The 20,891-nt window shown below is 39.1% G+C and overlaps 2 protein-coding genes across 3 annotated transcripts; one reads left to right on the top strand and one right to left on the bottom strand.

Moving 5' to 3' along the window:
* Positions 1–2,489: 2,489 nt before the first annotated feature.
* On the bottom strand, positions 2,490–16,139 carry dedd1 (death effector domain-containing 1). 2 transcript variants are annotated; one of them, XM_032518759.1, is made up of 7 exons: positions 15,910–16,139; positions 15,402–15,580; positions 14,388–14,905; positions 14,021–14,149; positions 12,618–12,755; positions 4,060–4,434; positions 2,490–3,767 (listed from the first exon to the last, which is right to left on the bottom strand). In XM_032518759.1, exons 3-7 carry the CDS (start codon positions 14,860–14,862, stop codon positions 3,754–3,756), a joined length of 1,131 nt encoding a protein of 376 aa, XP_032374650.1. In that variant the 5' UTR covers positions 14,863–14,905; positions 15,402–15,580; positions 15,910–16,139; the 3' UTR covers positions 2,490–3,753. The 2 variants fall into 2 exon arrangements, with proteins under 2 accessions (XP_032374650.1, XP_032374649.1); XM_032518758.1 differs by having other exon boundaries at positions 2,490–4,434.
* A 555-nt stretch (positions 16,140–16,694) lies between these two features.
* Positions 16,695–20,366, top strand: rabac1 (Rab acceptor 1 (prenylated)). Its single transcript, XM_032518843.1, has 6 exons — positions 16,695–16,818; positions 17,802–17,937; positions 18,248–18,460; positions 18,720–18,817; positions 19,279–19,380; positions 19,644–20,366. Exons 2-6 carry the CDS (start codon positions 17,816–17,818, stop codon positions 19,730–19,732), a joined length of 624 nt encoding a protein of 207 aa, XP_032374734.1. The 5' UTR covers positions 16,695–16,818; positions 17,802–17,815; the 3' UTR covers positions 19,733–20,366.
* Positions 20,367–20,891: the final 525 nt, after the last annotated feature.

The raw sequence follows: 20,891 nt of genomic DNA, 5'->3' as shown, positions 1-20,891 counted from the left end.
AAATAAAAGGGTTGGAGATATGTCAGTGGGAGTAAAGCTGGGTCCAGATGGTAGCAGTCCAGTTGTATGAGGAGTTTCATGGAGATGCATCAGAGATCTAATTCCTCTGGGAGAGGGAAGTCTGTTGGATAGGGTGGGACTTGTTGAGGATGCTCTGCAAATATCTTGTCCTTGGATATTTGTGGGCATTATGTTCCTGAGTGCTCCAGATATGCACCCCAATTTATTTGATAAACAAATCTCTCATAGAGACAGGGTCATCCAAGTGGGAGTCATTTTTCAGAGGAGCAACATGGCAGCATCCTTTGAGTTGGATCTCTGTAGTTTTGCAGACTTCTCAGACAGAGTGCCTGGGTCTCCCTGTGGGCATCTCATCACTGGTCTTGCTTTAAGGCTGGGTGTGGTAAGAACTGGGCTTTCAAAAATCTCAGTTTTCCCCAAAGGCAGGCCTGGGGCAGTTTAGCTGGCCATCAAACAGGCCTACTCTGAACAGTGTAGAAACGGCCCTATCAGGTTTTTCCCCCCGAGGGTTGGTCCCGCTTATTGTTCTCCATGATGGCAAGTCAATAATAAAACTTCATTGTACACTCTGACGCATTTTTAAAAGAGGTGGGAGGTGTCAGAGTGCTCTTAACTGACCTAATAGTGTATTTTAGTCAGCAAGTGACAAGAAAGTACAGCTAAAATGGTGCACTAAATATGAATAGTATTATAATAGATACATTATTTACCTAAATAAATATTAAATCATAAAACAAATCAGTTTTTCCACTGTCTGTTAATATCAAATCTTTTTGAGGTTCGTTTACTGGTCTAATCTGACAATATGAGCTAATTAGAAAAAGTCACCCGTCACAGTGCTTGCTTAAATTTCGATTGAAATGAGGCGACTCTTCAAAGTGCCCTTTAGCCGACATTTACATTATTTATAAACGGCTTGAGGGCCGTGTGGGTCTACATCAGAGCACTTAATTATGTCTAAAGAGGTCCGGCAAGTCAAAGACCCCACTCAATATCATAAACAAGCAATGTGTATTGTATAAAAACAACATTTGTTTATGTTACATTGAAACAAACATATTGACTCATCTCTGCCATTCCTTGGTAACATAAATATTGATTTAGCATCATCACAACTCTGATCCTGAAAATATACAACTTGACACAAGGCATAACATTCTCCCTAGTTATTTTTGCCCTAGATTTTGAGGAATTGCCATAATCTTTGTACTACTACGGTATATTAATGTTAAGTATGTCATACAGGAAAGCACATCAATTTCCTTTTAAAAGCAGAAAGAAAAGTGCACAGTCTTAAATTTACAGGACAGGACTTCAACTGCAAGGTTGTTGGCAATTTAATCGGAAGCAAGGCTATGAAGATTTTTTGACAATGAAATAAAGAAGCACCTAAATATCCATTTAATAGCTTAGGAAGCCATGAAATAGATTTTATTATAGGTGGCACTCATTTTGGTTTTGGTAAGAATCCTTCTTAACATCAGCCGTTTCATGGTTACTTTGAGCCTAAAAAAGACAGCTAAATGTCTGCTATAACTAACACTATAGTTTGTTAAATGTTCAGTTTGTTCAGGTGTAATTCATGTTTTTTTTTAAACTATAATTGTAGGTACTAGGTAAAGGAACATATTTTGCGGACAGAAAATCACATTTTATAAACATTCGTAAACATAGATAGTCTTAACTGGAAATAATTTACATATTGTTTTGTAGAAATTAGAAGTATAAAAACACCCAAACCATCAGTTTTGTGTAATTATGTACACTAATTGCTGAGCCTTTAAGCATGTGAATAGTACAAGGAAGAAACATGTACTAAGCATACACCATTCTCTGGTTTCATCATACTGACAGCTTAGAGCAAGGAGAAATAATTACGGATCTGATCCACGGTGACCTGGCTTCGATGGACCTCTTCAGACCATTTGAGGGCAGGAGGAGGGCACACTCTCACTAATACAGGTACGGGCAAAGGACTGGGAGAAATGGCAATTCAGAAAACTGAGGGGAAAAATATCAAAAACAAGCACTATAAAAAATGTCAGACAAAGAGACACAAGAGACAGAGGGACTTCAGAAGATGACAACTTGTGCTAGGTGTAAGGGGTTCTATGTGTATTTGTAGAAGGCTTAATTTCAAAACTTCCTACAGGCAAAACAGCTGGAAAACACTTACATGCACATTGTGTTGCACTTGATATATATTTTTCTTGCAATATAGATATATATTTTTAAAGCTGTAACAGCTGTCTGGTTATGAGTGTTTTGACAGGTACTTTATGTCTACAAGGTTTCTTAGTTGACAGGAACAACTTTGGTGCTGGATTAACGTTTTTTTGGAAATTTGAGTACTGCAATTGTTAAGATGAGCGTTTTTAGAATGTTCTTCTCTGTACAAAATTGTCAGGAAAGATTTATATTTCAGAAATTGTAGTTATTGGTTCAATGAAGGTCAACGTGCAAAAACAGCTTCAGGCCATCAAACCTTTATTATTCACCAAATATATCATATATAAAGATTTCAACAAAAAGAATTGTCATAACAAACAAATGTTTTTCTTTAACAAAAATGTTCCCCTGAACAATTATTTTTTAAGTATTATTTTTTTTATCTTCTATGACTAATACAATAACATACCACAAATACAAGATCAAAAACACACAAAAGTAAACATGGAAATATGTCCATTGTCCTCTGCCTTGCCCTGCACTCAGACAGTACCAAGTCTGCCTGCTTAAGTCGTGCCTGTATGAAGGGACTTGGAGGAGGGGCCTTATTGATCGTCTTCTATGAGTGAAGTCCAGGCATTAGTTCCAGCAGGGTGAGTAGACAGCTGTCCGTGAGCCACTCTTCTAGGCCTACATAGCAGGGCTGAGTGGAGCTGGGATGTGCACTTTTGATTTTGATCTCCCCAACATCACTTCTATTGACCGACGCACTGTCCTGTGCTTTACTTGCTGAGAGAAGCACTTGCTGAGGCCTAGTTTGAAGCCCGGACACAAGCCACCATTGCATTATCCGAGTCGCTGTTGACAAGCTTGGGATGATGAATCTTCCATGGTCCGCTGAGGCCTAGCCCTAATCACTGCTGTCATCTACTGGCAACTGCCGTATCCACTGACCACGGCAATCACAAGTCGAGCTATCGTAGCACACACGGGCTGAGGATCCCAGTGTTTGTTATCTAGGTGTATATGCGTGGGCTCTGTTGAACACAAACTCAATCTGTACTGAAAGCAGCCCGCCTTTCCATCTGTGCTCAGTTCTCACACATTTTTAAAGATCAGAAACTTTTCTTGGCATGTTTCTTTGTCCTTGAAATTAGTTTAATTAACAAAAAGTGCCAGTTAACATTATCATTATTCTTCAAGTCCAAAACCAAGAGAATTTAAAGCCATCTTGGAAACTGAATGCCCACGGTCTATGCATAAATGTGGAAAAAATGGGCAACACTTAGTTTGGTATCATTGTGGCCCATTTAATGTGTACGTGCATGTCCGTGCATAGTCTCAACCTTGACAGTGAGTATGTCAACAGTATGTAGTTATTTGTAGATTTTATTTTATTTTTTTATTTGTGGCACATCAGTTGTCTTAGCCTTATTTATTTAAGATTAATAATGTAATGAGGGGCTTACCACTTGATCTTTTGGCACAGGCTTGCTTGCTCACTCCTGTTCTTACTGAGACTAAGAAGAACAATCTTGATACATCCTGTTTCATCCTGGTGTCCTACAAAGTAGCACCTGAGACTGAATCCCAAGGGAAAGCACATTGATTCATTATTATTCTATGTTCTTTCACAAAAAATGGTAATGTTTCAAAGAAAAACTGATAATTCTGAAAATGTAAGGCCAGTTATGAACACAAACAAATGGTAAGAGCTGCCATCTAGTGGTTAATACATGGATTGCAACTTGCAGGAGGCCTTGCAAATGCTTGCAGCATTCCCTACTATTCAATTTATCAAAAGGTAATATAATGCACCCCAAAGAGTCTCATCAGCCTATACAGCCCGGCGAGTCTCTGTGCGCCCACCATTACTAGATGAAAACATTCTCCTAGCTCTCAGCAGCACTCTGCCCTCCTCGTAGTCATCCTGGTCCACACTGATCAGCAGACGGACGCCCTCCGTGCCTGCTGCCATCCTCAGGGAGTCAGTGATGAAGACTCCCTTCAGGGCCTCCAGCAGAGCTCCGCTCAGGTAGTCACTCCAGAAGGCCTCCAGGTTGTCCAGCTCTGTGAACTTGATGTCGCAAACGATGGAACCCAGGTCTCTGGAACGAAGCAGGGAGTTGGCCTGGCCGAACAACTCAAACTGTCGCTCCAGGGGCTGCCGTTTGTCCGATGAGACACCCTCACGGAGTGCCGAGTCATGCTCCAGGTATTCGGCCCGGACACGCAGGCGGATATCTGATAATGGAAGAGGTAGGAGGAAGCAGTGGTAGAAAATAGGGGTGACAGTGTGGTAGGGGATAGTTAAGGGGTGAAATAATGATGGGAAAAGTAAATGGAAAAACAGAAGGGAAGGCAAAGACATAGCAAGGTAAGGGGGGAGGAAAGAGAGAAAAAGAAGACAGTAGTGGAGGATGAGGAAAGATGGAAAAAGTGAAAAGAAGTGAAAAGTCAAATTGGAGTAGCCCATGTTCAGTAACGGACAGAAAGGGAGGGGTCATGAAATCAAAACAGAAGAAAAACAAGGACAAGACAAAATCGTTAAAAAAACTGCTAAATTGGTGCATTACATTAAGCAGGAATGAAAAAATATAGGCGGGGTCAAGAGCACCAAAGGAAGATTGTGACCCAATAAACTCAATACTAAAGGGACTGGAAATTGTACACTGAAATGCTTCCGGATATTTCTTTTGTCAACAGGGCAAAGATAATGGTGCATCAGCAAAGGCGACTGCTAATTATGTGAGGCACAGGAGCTAGACCATCCCAACTGTGTGCATTTTCTTTTGCTAAATACTGCTGTTACCCGTTTAGCTTGTTTTGGTGAAAATGACATTTTGGAGCATTGAGAGAAATACTCTGCAACTGAACCAGTAGTCGAGTCCCTTTTCTTCGCAGGCAATTCCATCAGTTTAAGTATTAAAGTCAGCGTTTAGCTAGATGACTGCAGTGATAAAAAAACAACAACTAATGCATGGGAATTTTTCAGAGCGACATCCTGCATGGTCTACAAAAATTATGGCTATAGATAGAGTTCATGTAATGAATAAATTGAAATTAAATTGACACCCTGAGCAAATATCGTGGTGGCAGTAATGACAGCAACTTAGCAGTGTTAAGCCATGGAGTGGCTTTCTGTTCCAGCCCAGTGTTTAAAAACAGCAGATTCATTCTGATGAACATGTTTAATACCGAGAACAGATAGCTGCTGGAGTTCCGCAGTAACAGGATTGGTGGTCATGCAACAGCGCAGCGAGAAAGATCAGAGGATACATACTGTACTGAGTAAGAGCACCGCTGAGATCGTCCCCCATGTCATTATTCCAGAGCTTCGAGTGGAAACCAGCTGCTGACGACTTTTGCTGCAACAAAAATCCACCCCTTCCACTCAAACCCCTTCAGTAGAGGTAAACAGCATCTACTACCAATAACATCCATTTCACCAGAAACATTCTCATCAATGTCTCATTGCAAAGTTGCGTAGAAACATTTTTCCAAGCAGCCATAATTGCATCTCTAGATATACAAAACCCAGCCTAAGCAAACCTCTTTTTTTGCTCTCCATCAAACGTTTAAAACAACAGAGACTTTTAAGGTGAAATCTTAAGGTGAAGTCTGCGATTCTGGAAAATGATTGTTGGTATTTGAACTCAACACCCAAATAAATACATCTCTCCCTTCAGTGTTACTTCAGAACATTCGCATGTGCATGTCCATCTTGCTCACACTGCCTTCTCTTTATACATCTATGGCCTTTCCCGTCCTGTGCACGGGCACAAACGGATCAGATCTGAATTTGACAAAAAGTCTATTGGATTAGAATCGCAGACTCCACCTTTAAAGAGGAAACAAAATGACTGCACTCAAAATAAATAGCTTGTCAAAATGTGTCAAAAAGTGCCTTTCAATGTTAGAGTAAACGGACAGACTTTTTAGAGGAGTGAGAAGCATATTGGCATATAACAGAATAGGTCTATAGAATGGTGTTTGAAGCTCATACTTATGACTGATGGGAAGACAATGACGGGAGTCTCAGTTATGGTACAGAATCATTACAAGAGAGCACTAAGGACCCGACTTGAACACTTGTTAAGGTCTGTACCTGTTAACTATGCGGTAGCTATGACTCCACCAAAAATGTTTTAATTCAAGAGTCACGTTTACCCCTTCTTCATTCATATTTAGTTTGGGGCTACGGGGTATGGCACAAGACTCCAGAGGGATAAAGTTTGGAAAATGTCAACATTAGAAATGCAAATGTTGAATTAAGGCATTGATTTTGCATGTCTTAACATTTGTAGGAGAGCACTGGCATTTGCATTCATGCTTCATAAGGCTGTAATTAGAGAACTACAAAAACAAAGGACTGGATTAAAGGGGACGCTTAATCAATAAGGTTTAGGAAATGTTTAAAATATGCAGGGTTGGGAATAAGACTTGCAGATGAAGATCATTCAATTTACAATTTAGTTTGCTCGTACAAAGAAGGCAAAAATGTTTCTTCATAGAGGCATTATGGTACAAGAATATGAAACACTGACATTTTACAGGAATAAGACATTTGTGATTTGACAAATTAAACCCTGTCTCTATAACAATGTCTTAAATACGGAGGTTATTACCTTTCTTCAGGTCAATCCATTAAGAATACATACAGATACAATTTGATACATTATTTTGTTACAGATCATGACTGTCCTCAGAGAACGTAAATTCATCCCCCTTTTTTCATGTTTTGCAACATTGATTAACAGTGGACTACTTCATGGCAAAAACAGCATCATGAAGACTAAACATTCCAAAAAAATGGCAACCGTACAAAAAGATGTCCAAAGCAACAATCAATCATAAAAAAGATAATCTGCATAGAGCATGCTGTAATTAGAATGTTGCTGCAACAAGTGTGGACAATGGAAAGTCTGAAAGACCTGAGATGGGAGACACTGTGCAAACAACCAGGTGCAGAGGAAGTCAGTACTAAAAAACACAATTACAAGACATAAAAAGTCAAAGGTGGGTGTTTTTATATTCTGACAAAGTCACCCATGTTTGGCATAAGCCAATCACCGCTCACTAACAAAATGACACTATCCCCGCTATTAAGTGTGGTGGTAGCAGAATCAGGCTGTGGGGATGCTTCTTTGCAGCAGGCCCTATACTATTTATGTTATATATATATATATATATATAAAAAAGTAAAGTAAATTGAATGCAGCAAAATAAGATGGATGAAAAACCTGCTGTTGTCTGCAAGAATACTATGACAGCGCAATAACCTATGAATTTGTGCAGATTTGTTTATATTCTGACAAAGTCTTAATCTGTTAATCAGAAAAACATGCACTGTGATTCAATGTTGCAAAAGAAGGTGGGGGTTTGAAAACATTTTGTTGGTACAATATCCTTGTAAGCATGTTGACAAATGAGCAGTGACAGGATGTATTTAAGCAGTTCGGTATGCTAATTTATCACAAAATGTCAAATAGGTCATCTATCTATTTGTACGTCACCTAACTTTTTGCACTCTTAAACAATATTCAGTATGGACTCAGTGAAACATTAAGTAAAAGCGCTGTTAACAGTTCGACCTTTTGGCTCATTTCACTGTGTGAGGGCTGTGGCTATGATAAACAACCGCCCTTCATGCAATTACTGTATTTATGGATGGCCTCCATTTCTGGTTTCCCATTTCATACTGAGCAGGATGGAGGTAGAGATAGTGGCACTGAAGAGAAGGCCATTTAAAACCACAGGAACACAATGATAGTCATTTTGTTAGGGTTACAGAGCACTTCACGCTTCATCAGACATAGAGACATCCACTTAGACAGGACATTAGGAGGCACAGCTTTCATTTTCTCACTTTAAACACCAAGCCCGTTTGGCTTCCTCCATCTCAACCCCCACCCCTTCCAAAAAAAGTTTTAAGTACCCATTTACGAGGAGTCACTTGGCACGGAGAGCTTCAACTCTTTATCGATCCGCTTTTCTGCTGAATGACTGACCAAGAGTGTGGAGAGTTAAGGGAGTATTGAGAGACGGGCAGACAGAACTCTCTCTTTTCCCCATAGACAAAAATCACTCTGTACAATTTTGCGTAGTTTGAGCATTTAGAGTTCGTTCTCTCCCTCTGACTGTGTGTAAGGAGGATACTGTTTTCCTGACACACAGGTTGGTCTGTTTAGAACTGCGAACACAGAGAAAGGAGAGAAAGGAGAGAAAGAGACAAGCACAAGTGGGTTGGACATCTGTCGACTGGGTCGTTTTTTTCAACATCAAGCAGGCATGGCACAGCACTCACTTCTCTTAGTTATAATGAGGTCTGAGTCAGGCCAATAGTTGGTACTGACAAGTTAATCAGCTCAGCTTTACTGTAGCTCTATAATATAACAGGGTAGTGTCTAAGTGGGATGCTTGAGACTACTCTTACCTTGACCAATCCCCTTACCCTCACCTTCACCAACCCATTGTTTAAGCTTCAACCATAACATTAATCAGATTTGTCCATTAGACCAAGTAAGTGCCTTCACAAGCACCCCATTTAGATAGCACAAACCCACTACTGAGCTGAGGGTACAGACACATTATGGGCATTTGTAACCGCAGTTGTCATTGTCAGAATGTAATTTAGACACTTCGCTGAAAATGATCTGATAGATGAATCATGACAAGAAAGAGTATTTGAGGTCTGTTTAAAAGCTAGGGGCCAGCATTGGACTGAACCGCCCTATCTATCTCTGCTCCCTCTTGAAAAACGCACATCCAGGGCTCACACGGGGCACAGAGATAAGATACAGCAGGAGCTTCCTTCAGCAGAGCACTGTTGGGTTATTTTCCTCAGAACTGCTTGAGTAAAAGGTTACACAGGCATTTTTTGAAACGGATGTCTGTTGGCAGCCATTTTAGATTCTCTGAAACGGAATACAGAATCAGTCCTTATCCAAGGACGAGTATCTGTGCAGAAAAAGCATTTTTTCCTTTTAACTTGAGACTCCAGAACTGGCTTAAGTGAAGTTTCAGTTAGCCAGTATGAATTGAGTTGATTGAATTATAAAGGAGATGCTTAAAACCACTCGTAATGAAGATAGTGTGAGAGTAAAGGATGGCCCCAAACCGTTTCCCACAAGCGGCAAAAACTGGCACATTCACAAACCTGTCCAACATATTATTATGTTTTTAAAATTATTATTTAAAATTAAATTTTAAATTATTAAAATTATTTTTTTATTATTAATTTTTAAAATTAAATTAAATTATTGATTAGGCGTTTACCAAGACCCGAACCACTCAAACATTGACCACAGAACCTAAAAGATAAACTTACCAAAACCAATTGACTGTTATCTGTTTGGATTATTGAAAAAAAATACCATAAAAAAGGTATATATAATGTCCCTACTTATGTATTAATATTTCATGTGTTGACTTTCTCCAAAATTTCACCACCTTGATTGTATCGCCTGAGATCTCTAACAACTTGCAAACTCCCCCCTCCAACATTGGAAGACCTCAGGTCACAGTGCTGCTACTGCTATTTGCACTCAGCCAAGTATTTTATTTTATCGCATTTAAGAATATACCAGATTCAAATTGGAAATTAGTACACTGGAACAATTAGGGCTTAGCTGCTCAGTTAAAGTCTTGTGAGTTCCTTAAAGCCAAAGATACACTTGCTTTTTAACCATACGTTCGCAGAGACAATGTCGTAGCGTAATATCTGAGTACCTCCACAGCCAACGGATCAAACGATGAGATATGCGAGGCAGCAGCCATGCGTTTGGTAATGTTAAAAGCAATTAACTTGGCTGGTAAGGATTGGTTCTCTTTATTATTTGCAATGTTTCGCAGCCAAACTCAAGATAACTTATTTTCAATATAGTATACGACACAATACAAATATTAGATATCATAATCTGTGTTTCTATACTATAAAAGTGTTTTGATCTCAGGGTCTTAAATGCTATCTAGGAAACAAAGACTCACTTATTGCTGGGATTTCTTCAACTTACTTTGTAGTCATGTAGTAACAAAATGGATATGTCAACACATGTACATTTATAGTGAAAACAGACAGCCCTACCAAGACATAGAATCGGTCAGTTGGACATGTTTGTGAAAGCTTGGATATTAACCGCAGAGAATTTAAAAATACTTTCTCTACACACAGTTTATCTCCATTATTGTGGTTTTATTGAGATCAAATGAGTTGTCCAGAGATCTTTGTTGAAAAATCAAGTTGAGAAATCAGCTGAAAACGTTTTGGAAGTATTTAAGGCTTACTGCTGAGGACTCAGTTCTGTGAAACACTGACACCAACAACCCTTGTCAGAAATAGATAAGGAATCATCCACAGAGCACAACACTAAAGAACATTACAGGATGATTTTTTGAGGAGCAAATTACGTTTTCTGAGGGGGATAGGGTAGGGGCAGCTACATTATGTACACAAGCATCGAATACAGAGCAAACTGGCAGCACCAACCCCTGTTGTAACAAGGCGGAGAGCCTCTTTTACCTTAGGCATCGGCCCAGACTTGTGAGAGAGCACATGACTGAGTTGATCACGCACACTGCAGTATGTATGGACTGAGTGGAGTGACAGACTTTTTTGTTTTGTTCCTCAGTCTCCCTTCTGTCTCCATGATCCATTGTGTCTTAGGTTATTCGATCTGAGTCACAATCCTGAGTCAACCTGGTGGAATCAAATGTGGAGTCAAGACAGCGACAGGTTTATAGTCACAGGCACATCACGCATCCTGAATGGCTAAGAGGGTTGTCCTCATTGAGTATGAATCATCAGTCTTTTGTTGTAATAAGTATTTCTGGCCAATAGGCAATGATGGACGTTCAAAAGAAATGTTTAAGAAGGTCTGCATGAATGACTAAGCAAACTTCACACAAAAAGGCAATTGATGTAAGTGTTATGTCAATCTTATTGTGCTGAGAGAAACTAGCATTGACTGATTAAAAGACAGGCAATAGTTGAAACGTGGAACAGGACATTGCTAATGGATTACATAGTGCTGCTTTCCAGTGGAGTTAGATTGTTTCAAACAACTGCTCAAGAGAATTTTTCAGGAATATGTGAGGTTTGACAGTCAACACTTGTGACAACTTTGTATCAAGCTTGACAATAAAGCAGAACAAGGGTTGAATCTAGTTGTGACTGGACAGCTTCTTTCAGTATAGAGTAGACAAAAGGACAGGAGACAACCTACCAGTCTGCACTCTTATCAATAGCTGCAGATGAACATAGACCAATGGGTTAGAGACAAGGTGAAATGAGTGGAAAGAATGTCAAGATGGAGAAATGGATAGGGCGACAAAATCCCCATGATGTTGCATGTTTAAGTAAGTTAAGGAGATACGTTAAGTATATACATAGAGCATGAGAATGAAAACATCATGTGACCCGCTTGAGTATAAAAAGGAGACGTCAGTCAACTGAAAGCAAAGTGCAAGCTAGTTTCTTTCTAGTTTCAAACCAAATTAATTGTTGTGAATCAGAGATTTAAAGTCAGCATCCGCTGCTCAGACAGTGAATAAGATGTTGAGTTTCTGGTGTCATGAAACTAAGTCGTCAGACCAAAACATAATAGTAAGTGTGGTACACAAAAAAACTGTTTTGCAATATTTAACTTTTTGTTATTTTGCTGTCAGGAAGAGTTGCGGCAAATGGGACACTGGGATTAACACAAAAAATATATATAACATTGGTACACCTGACAAATGTGTCCTTCATTTGGATTCAGTCACAATGACACCATGGTAATTTAATTAAAGGGAAGTTGGAAACCGGATAGAATGCTTGGGAGTCCTAGCTTTAGTTGAGGCCAAACACAGACTATTTTTTTGGGGCGTAACCTAATTAACACGTAACCTCTGTGTTTGGCAAAATATGGTAGGTAATTTGCGGTGGAAGTTTTACTAGACAAATTATGGACACTGCAGATTTGCACAAGTCTAAGATAACAGACAACCTCTGCACCTATTACAAACTACCAGAGGTCCCCAAGTAATACTAGTTTGAATAGGCAACAACCGCATGGTGCTTGGATCTACAACAAAGGAACAAACGTACATTTAAAACTTCTATTGCTGAGGCAGTGGCTATAATTTTGGAACGGAGTAGTAGCCACTATAGACAGTTTGAAAAAAAACTAAAAACAAATAAACATTCAGACTTGGTATACAAACTCCTTAACTCAAGCTGAGGTTTAGCATAGGACAAACATTAGAATTAGGGTGACAAAACAGGATAGGTGGTGTTAACAGATTCCAAATAAAATTAGAGCTTATGCTGTTAATGAAAAGAATGGAACGGAGAATTATCTGTAAAAGAAAATGGCGGGATGAAGATAGGAGTGGAGAGATGAAAAGATAAAAGAGAGACAGGTTAAGAATGCTGGGGCTGCACTTACTGCAGGACGCTTTATGTGGTGGTAATAGAGGAGGCAGTGGCGGGCCCTGTCTGCTAGTTTTCTTGGGCTTGCGGCTCCAGCCATTTCCCCTCTTCTTCCTCCTCCTTGCAGATGGCCCAGGCATAGGAGGGTAAATACCTGACAGAACAAGCATGGAATCAGTTTGTGGAATTCGGATAATAATACATGAGCATTTTGTTGTGGGATTTGCTGTTGTCCTGTTTTATTTATTTACATGTCTGCCCTATTTCTGTTAATTGCTCCATGTTTATTAGTTGTGCTGATAAATGATAAAAAGACATCCTCTCTTTCCCCCATGTAAAGTTCAAATGCAAAGCAAATGGTATGTAAAGAGGCATCAAAAATAGACCTGTGGCTGAAACATTGTCCATGCAAGTACGTACAAATGATAACGTCAGGCCCAGCTGGCACAAATGCGCATCCAACCCTGGTGAACATACTGAACTACTAAGCGTGCTCCTACAGTGTAGGAAACAAACGGCACTCCTTAATGGGGACAATATAGAGATAATCAGAGCGTTTCCATGACCACAGTAAACAAACCCGTCTGTGGAGGAATGTGTACTGCCGTGCTTTCTGAACAGAAGGACGAAAAACAGAAAACAGACAGTGGGATGTGTGTCTGAATGAAGACGTGACGAAGAGTCATTAATATGCCAAAGCATACGGACATGTTAAGCTACAGCTGGAATTATTTTGAGCAGAAGTGAACCCAAACAGAAGGGGTCAGCTTAATCTTGCTGTTTCATGCTATAGCACGCCTAGCAGCAATGCTCAGACTCCTGCTCAAAGTACGATTTTTTTCTCATTCCAGAACGCAATGCATGAAATTGATCTTCCTGGAAAAATCAATTTCAACTTAAATGGTGTACATGTACCTTCCTAGCACAACAGCAGGACGAAACAAACTAAATTTCCATGGCAAAAAAGGATGCTAGCACTTTATCACCAAAACTGATTGATTTTGACAGATTAAAATGTAGAAACACTGTAGTGTATACTTCCAGTGAGCTAAATATTCTACTACAGTAGGGCTGGGCGATATGGAGAAATTCAAATATCACGATATTTTGACCAAATACTTTGGTCTCAATATTGCAAAGATATTGTAGGGTTGACAATTATTGCTTGCCCAAAGTATTTACAGAATGAGTTTTGTGATAAATAATCATCAGTAATGTGGAGATAATGATTAAGCAAGGAAAGGCAAATAACAGAACAGCTGGAACAGTCTGGTAGGTTCAGAAAATGACATCACTTTACTGTAATGCATTGCGTAAAACCAGGAAAATACACTTGTGTTATCTTATGATATAACAATATCCAATAAAGATAGATATAAAATGTATATATTGCCCAGCCCTATACTAAAGTTAACTTACCAATTCTTGATTGCTGTGTGAAATATGGAAGAGGTATTTCTGTCTGTCTGCAGCTATGTTGCATTCCAGAGGCGCACACCAATTCTCTGTTCTCTATTCCATAACTCTGTCCAACTCGCTCTGGAGATACTGAAAAACAAAAACAATGAGAAGTATTCTTGGTTAGTGTGAAACCATAACCGAAGTTATCTTAGGACACTTTTCATATAGAGCAGGTCTAGACCACTCTTTAATTTCCAAAGACTCAACATTTCCCCATGAGCAAGCACTTAGAGTGGCGGCGGCAAAGATAAAACTTCCTTTAGACAAAACCTCAAACAGCACCTGGCACTAGGTGATAGTGAGTACCGCTGAGATTCATCCTCACCTGTTGTCCTTCTTTTGTGGGACACTAAAGGCAGCAGGTCATGGCGAGTGAGAACTCTCAGTAGTTGCAGCAGTGGCTCCAGGTTGCCATCACTAAGGTATCCTCGCCTCTCCAACTCCAACAACAGCTCAAGGCCACTCTTGGGCTTATACGAGGCCACTAAGTGACACTGGGAACCCTGAGGCTTCAACCGCATCCAAGCTTTTAGCAGCTCAGGACTTGGGGACACGCCCAAGTCATCTGGATCGCTGCCACAGGGCTCAACTGTCCAACCTGTTGGGTCAAGAGGGTGTGGTGCGGGACAGGTTTCATCCAGAAGGAATGACAACACGTCAATGTCAGTCTCTGTCAGCTGACAACCAACTACGTCAAAGACCTCATGGAGAGACAACATCCCATAGTAGTTTAGGCACTCTGTTTCATCCCAGTAAAGTGAGTCCCTGAGTGGGCACTCTGGGTAATGCACGGCGGCCATGGGTCTGCCTATAGCCCCTCTTCACCTTACCACCTGCGTTAAACTGTTCAGGATAAAGAAGACAAACATACAACCATTACATTTGACCATGCATTAGACATGTACAATTCTAACTCTCCAATAGTGAAGTTAAGAAATAAACATGATTTGTTCCAACCACCAACATAAACAAAGTAATGCTGTGCTCTACTGTAATGCAAGTACATTAAATTGTACGTGTTTTTTCCTGTAGAAACTACATCCTTATTTAAGATGTTTGACCTCTATTTCATGCTATTGTGTGTAATCCTAAATCATATTCCGTATAGTCAGTTGTTAAAGAGATATGTGCCCGGGAAAGATTGAACATACAACTTCTACAACAAATGACAGCCAAGACCAGTAAGACACATTCCTCGTAAACTAGCAATTAACAAAAACCAACAGCAAGCCCTCTGCGGTTTACAATATAGCTAGCTAATGTTAAAGTAACCTGTCAGCGCCGCGCACGTTCTCTAGTCATGTTTTAAAGCCCGTTTTATCAAGCTCAGCATTTTTACCTGTCTTTGGTTTAGCTTAGACGCTGTCTTGAAACATGCAACGCAAACTTTTGTCAGCTATGACTGTGCTTCGTTGTCTTCGTTTCGAAGCAGCTTGAAGCCAAAGAGACAAGGCGTTCCTCAAACACGGAGCAGCAAACGTCGGCAAATTACCCCCTTGGCACGTTACGTAATTATGTCTGAGGAAAAAAAACAACAGCATTTACAAAAGGCACTTTAAACAGCTGTTTAGCTAAATTACCAAAGTCAAATGAAAACCTACATCTAAATCTGGTGTACTACGACATATATAACAGATGTCCCGTTTACTAGCTAGAAATATTGCTAAATAAATGTATCGTGCATTTGCGATAACGGATTTGACTTCCTGGCTAAGAACGTTAGCTAACTGTAGCTAGCTACACACAGGCCTTCATGAATACGGGCCCTGGGTGATATATCCGTGATAACGTAAATACAAACGGGGAGAAAAGCATTCAATGTATTTTGAAAGCGATATTTAATATACCTGAAAACTAACGTTCCTAGCATAGAGGTTCCTAGTCATTAGCGTTGGATGGTCTGGGTAACTCCCGTGCAGTTCCGTACGGGCAGTAGCACAAAAACACTAAAAACCGACCAATTACAGCCTTCCGCCTACGCCTCCGCCTGTTAAATGACGGACGGGCACGTTTTTATCTCACTGATCTGAAGTCAGGTGTTCTGTGCGAGCTGTCTTGTTGAATCAGCACAAGTTAAAACAGACAGCCGATCCCAAGTCGGCTGATTTAATTCTATTTTCATAGCTGTGTCGCCTCCACACATAAACGCCTACAAACACAACCTAAAACATTTAACACTCAAACAACCAGTGACAAAAAAATAAAAAATAAATAAATATATATATTTATATAATATATATATATATGCATATATATATGCATATATATATATATAAATACAAAATTGATAGAAAATTATGTGATCTTCACAGTTCAGTTTTTGTCATCAATCTAATTTTAACACAAAAAGTCTGACATTCTTCTCAGAATTTACCTCCAACCAAAGTTGAAATCATCTAAATTAGTCTGCACATATAAAAAATTAATTTCAGTTTCAAGAAAGCTTTATAAAAGTCTTCAATTTTATTCCCTTGTATTCGTTATTGATATCAATAATATTAGGAAGTATTGTTATATAAAGCTGGACACAGACTAAATCTGATAGTAATGTCAATAAAATAAGCACGTGATAACTAAAAAGTATAATATTTTTAATAAATAATAAAATACCATACAGAAGATGAGCAGTCTCCGTTGCGGTCACTAGGTGGCGGTGTTTTGCGTCTAGACAGCAGGAAGTTAAATAACATCCACATCACATCCGTGAACCAAAACAGCAACAAAAAGGTCTGAGCCAGTCCCATCAAGGTTCTGCTGTAAGTATACTTCGTTATACGATTATAAAGTTGCCTCTTTAAACAGGTCTGGTCTTTTTTTTAATCGTCTGAAATATCCACCCACCGGCGCGATGTAACGTTTATAAATATGTATCTGCCTGGACCTGATGTGGACATGAACGTTGGCGTAGAAGCTAGCTGTTAAAATCGTTTGAACCAGCAAAGTTATCTTCGCTACACATTGTTTTTGTTTAACTATACATATATACTGAATTTAGTAACGCTATTTAAGTAACTTTACAAATGAATACTTTAGGGTTGTATGCTGGCAATAGTTTTCTTCAGTGTCCTATCTAGTATCCTAGTGATGTGGCAGTGACCAAGCCCTTTGGCAACTAAAGAATTCCACTACCCAAATACTCCACTGTGGCTAGGCTAGTCTCCTTAGTAGTTAGTAGCCCTGGCAGTAGTAGCAGTAGTAGCAGTTACTAATTTATTACACTTGCTTATTATTTTAGTTTAGTTTTTTCTTGTGAAATATTGGGCCACTCTTTTTTCATGACACGTTTGACACAAATGACAGTTCCACCTAATAACCAATCTGATTACTCTATAAAACAGATCTCAACTAATTGAAATTCATAAAGTAATCAACGCTTCAGCTTTGTAAAGCTGTAACCAGCTAATGTTTGGTGGTTTGTGTTTCATAAATACCTTACAGTAATTGATTAGTTATTTATCTGAATTGGACTTGGTTAATTATCTGAGTAAGAGTGAAGTGATTAATCCAGAAAGTGTGTCAGCAGTAGCGATAAACATTTTTTTATACCAGTGGTTCACTAAATGATGCTTCAAAATTATTATTTTTTTCAAAGTGTAAAACAAGTTTTCGACAAAAAATACCCAGCACTACTATATCTGGCTGTAAAAAATAAATGTCAACTTAACTGTAGACAGAAATAAATGAATTAGTTAGGAACAAAACTGATGTATAAATGATTTGTTTTACTATTGCCCTACAGAAGACAGTTTATAGATGCCATCTGGAGCTCCAACGGGGGAGAACTGTCTCGTAGACATGGAGAGCAAAGCTGGAGACCTGTTCAGCGCTGAGGATGCTCATCCAACTGGCACAGGTGGAGCTGGATTCTTGGCAAAGTAAAGGAAAAAGATTTCTATTTATTGTCTGATGTCTGCTTAACTAATCACATAGTTGTAATAAATAATGCTATTAGTGATTCTAAATTGCTTAAATGTCCTTAACCCTGTGTAAATATACTGAAGTACTTGCAACTATTGGTTATTAGTCTACAATGCAAACAACTTATGTGAAATTGTCTCTCCTTATTGATATTTAAGGGACTTTATGGGTACTTACAGTCAACAACTAGTCTCTGTAGACTCGTTTTGGAATTTCGTAATACTTCTCTTTGTATTCACTTCTCATTGTCTTTGTCTTACTTCGTAGGCTCTGGTTCCCCAAAGGCCTCTCAGTCGGTATGGCTAAAGAGTGGATCGACAGGCGTCGGGTGTCCATTCGACCATGGGCCAGCTTCGTGGACCAACGCAAGTTTTCAAAACCCCGCAACTTTGGAGAGTTGTGTCAGAGGGTGGTGAAAAACGTGGACACTTTTAACAGCAACTATACCTTCATCTTCCTGGGTCTAATCCTCTACTGCATGTAAGGCAAATAAAGAGGAAATCATTTGTGTTGTTTTGTCAGTGGGCATGTTTTTACTTAGCCTGTACCCAATACACATATGGACTTTCTTAGAGGGTTTTGGCCACTGGGTATATTAGAAAAGAAAAATGGAACTATTTGCGTGACATTTGATTGAAAAGTAAAATAAAAAATTTTAAGCTTTAAACTAAACTAAATCTACAAATGCTGCTATAAGTAACGCCAACTTGATTGGACTGTTAATGTTTCTTCTCCTCAGTATCAGCTCTCCCATGCTACTGATTGCCTTGGCTGTGTTCGTTGGTGCCTTCTACATAATTCACCTCAAGTCCTTGGAGTCCAAATTGGTTGTCCTCGGTGAGTAAAGCTGTCAGGCATGCTTTGAGTTGCAATCAATTAATGGTGTACCTGCAAAATCTAGCAAATTCTTGAAATCACCATGCACACTTGAACCATATTTCAATATGAACAATTGTGTTTGTACGTGTCTGCTAAGATAAGTCAAGCCTCCCCAGATAAAGTGCAATATGTTTTATTGATTTTTTTCAGAAAATATGTGCTTCATTAAGTTTTTATTTAGAAACCTTTTTTTGTTTCAATGAAAATGAAATGGTTGCATCATATTTCTCTGTGATTTAGACAGGTGAAGAAAAAACTTCTTTAAGAATGGAATAAATGCATGTCTGCAGCTGGTATAAGAAAATCAAATATCTTAGAGCTTTTCATATTTATTACCCCTCAGGCCTGCAAGATGTAGCACTAAATATTTTTAATCAGTGGCATCTTTTTTTTTTTCTCCTCATTTTCTTGTCCACCAGGCAAGGAGCTGACTGTCCCTCACCAGATGAGTCTGGCCGGAGCTGTTTCTCTACCTGTGTTCTGGTTAGCTGGAGCTGGAGCTGCAGTATTTTGGGTTCTGGGTAAGCCAAACCACATTATTCTTGTATTTTTAGGCATGCAGGGAAAGTTCTTGCAAACTGTAACTCGTATGTGTTTTTTGTGATATTATTTCCATATTAAATCATATTGTTACATTCAATGAAAGTGTCTGTGTGGGAGTGTCAGCTGCATTCCTTTAATGTATACCTAAATGTATATATACCCTCTTTGTCTAAGAAAAACCTTCTCACTTATTGTTTTTCCCATTCCATTCCCCTTCTCCATTTGCCACGTCTGTTCTCAGGAGCAACGCTGTTTGTGATTGGCTCTCATGCTGCGTTTCGTGAGTTGGAGGGATCCGACTTTGAAGAGCTCCTAATGGAGCCTGTGTGAAAAGCAGGCTCCACCCTGTAATCACATTGGCCCAGTGGGGTTGAGGAAGAGCTGTTCCTAGATCTGTTCCTTCCTGTGCGTATTCCCTGTATTAGAATGCACCTTGTCTTGCCTCTGAAGTAGTTGTTGTTACAGACTATATTGCCTTTTATTTAAACTCATTCATACACATAACTTTCCATATGCACAAAAAATAATTTGTTAATAACTATTTAAGCACATACAAATGTTACGCCTTTCTCTGCTAATGTTATACCTTGAATGCCTCTGGTTTGTGTCAAACAGCCTTTTTTTCCCTGCAATTTACCTTACACACAGACATATCTTCCATTTATGAATCTCTTATATTCTTTATCTGTGATCTACTATAGATATCTTTAGAAATGGCTCCCGTGTCTGAACCACGTGACAAGATTGCTGCTTTCTTATATAAAGATAATGTATACAATAAATGCAATGTTTGCAATTCTAAACTGCTACAAACAAAATCCATTTTCCAAAGGAAAAGTGCCATGTAAAGCTTTAAAATCTCTTATAATAATCAATACTACATTTTTTTATTTAGCAGAATACAAAAACACATTTGGCATCTCCGATAGGGTACTTAACATAGATAGGTTGATGAGAAGACATCTTAGGTCAGTACATAGTAATGGTGTTTGGTATTAGGCATAATATGGTACTTTGGTCACTGTCTTTGTGCATATTTATCAGCTCTACTTTCAACATTCAGATGTAAAGGTCATTCCTTAAACCTGATTTATTTATTTCTTTTTTTAAAATTCATTATTCTTTTGTTTGTGTGCATTTTGATGTAAGCTGGGTATTTTTGTATTGAAATTACATTTTTGGAAGTGCAATAAAGCCCTGATAAAGATTCCTTGATATGCAGTTCTTTGTTATTTTGCCTTTAATTATTTTGTTGTATTCGGTCAAAACTACAGTTGTCTCCTGTTTGTGCATCTATGGCAGGAGTTGTGGTGAACTCAGTGGCCTGTACATTTTGTCATTATTCTGGTTGGGTCTGACTACACAGTGGAATAGGACAGTTCCAACCCTTGTGGCTCCTCTTTTCTATCACACCAAACACTGCAGCACTCACCACCTCCCTCATGCCCCCCATATGGTCCTCCTCTTGTCCCCCTTTTCATGTGACCCC

This window comes from Etheostoma spectabile, chromosome 6, assembly GCF_008692095.1.
Source record: "Etheostoma spectabile isolate EspeVRDwgs_2016 chromosome 6, UIUC_Espe_1.0, whole genome shotgun sequence".
In the NCBI taxonomy this organism is placed as follows: Eukaryota; Metazoa; Chordata; class Actinopteri; order Perciformes; family Percidae; genus Etheostoma; species Etheostoma spectabile.
This window is presented reverse-complemented; position numbering and strand designations above follow the sequence as displayed.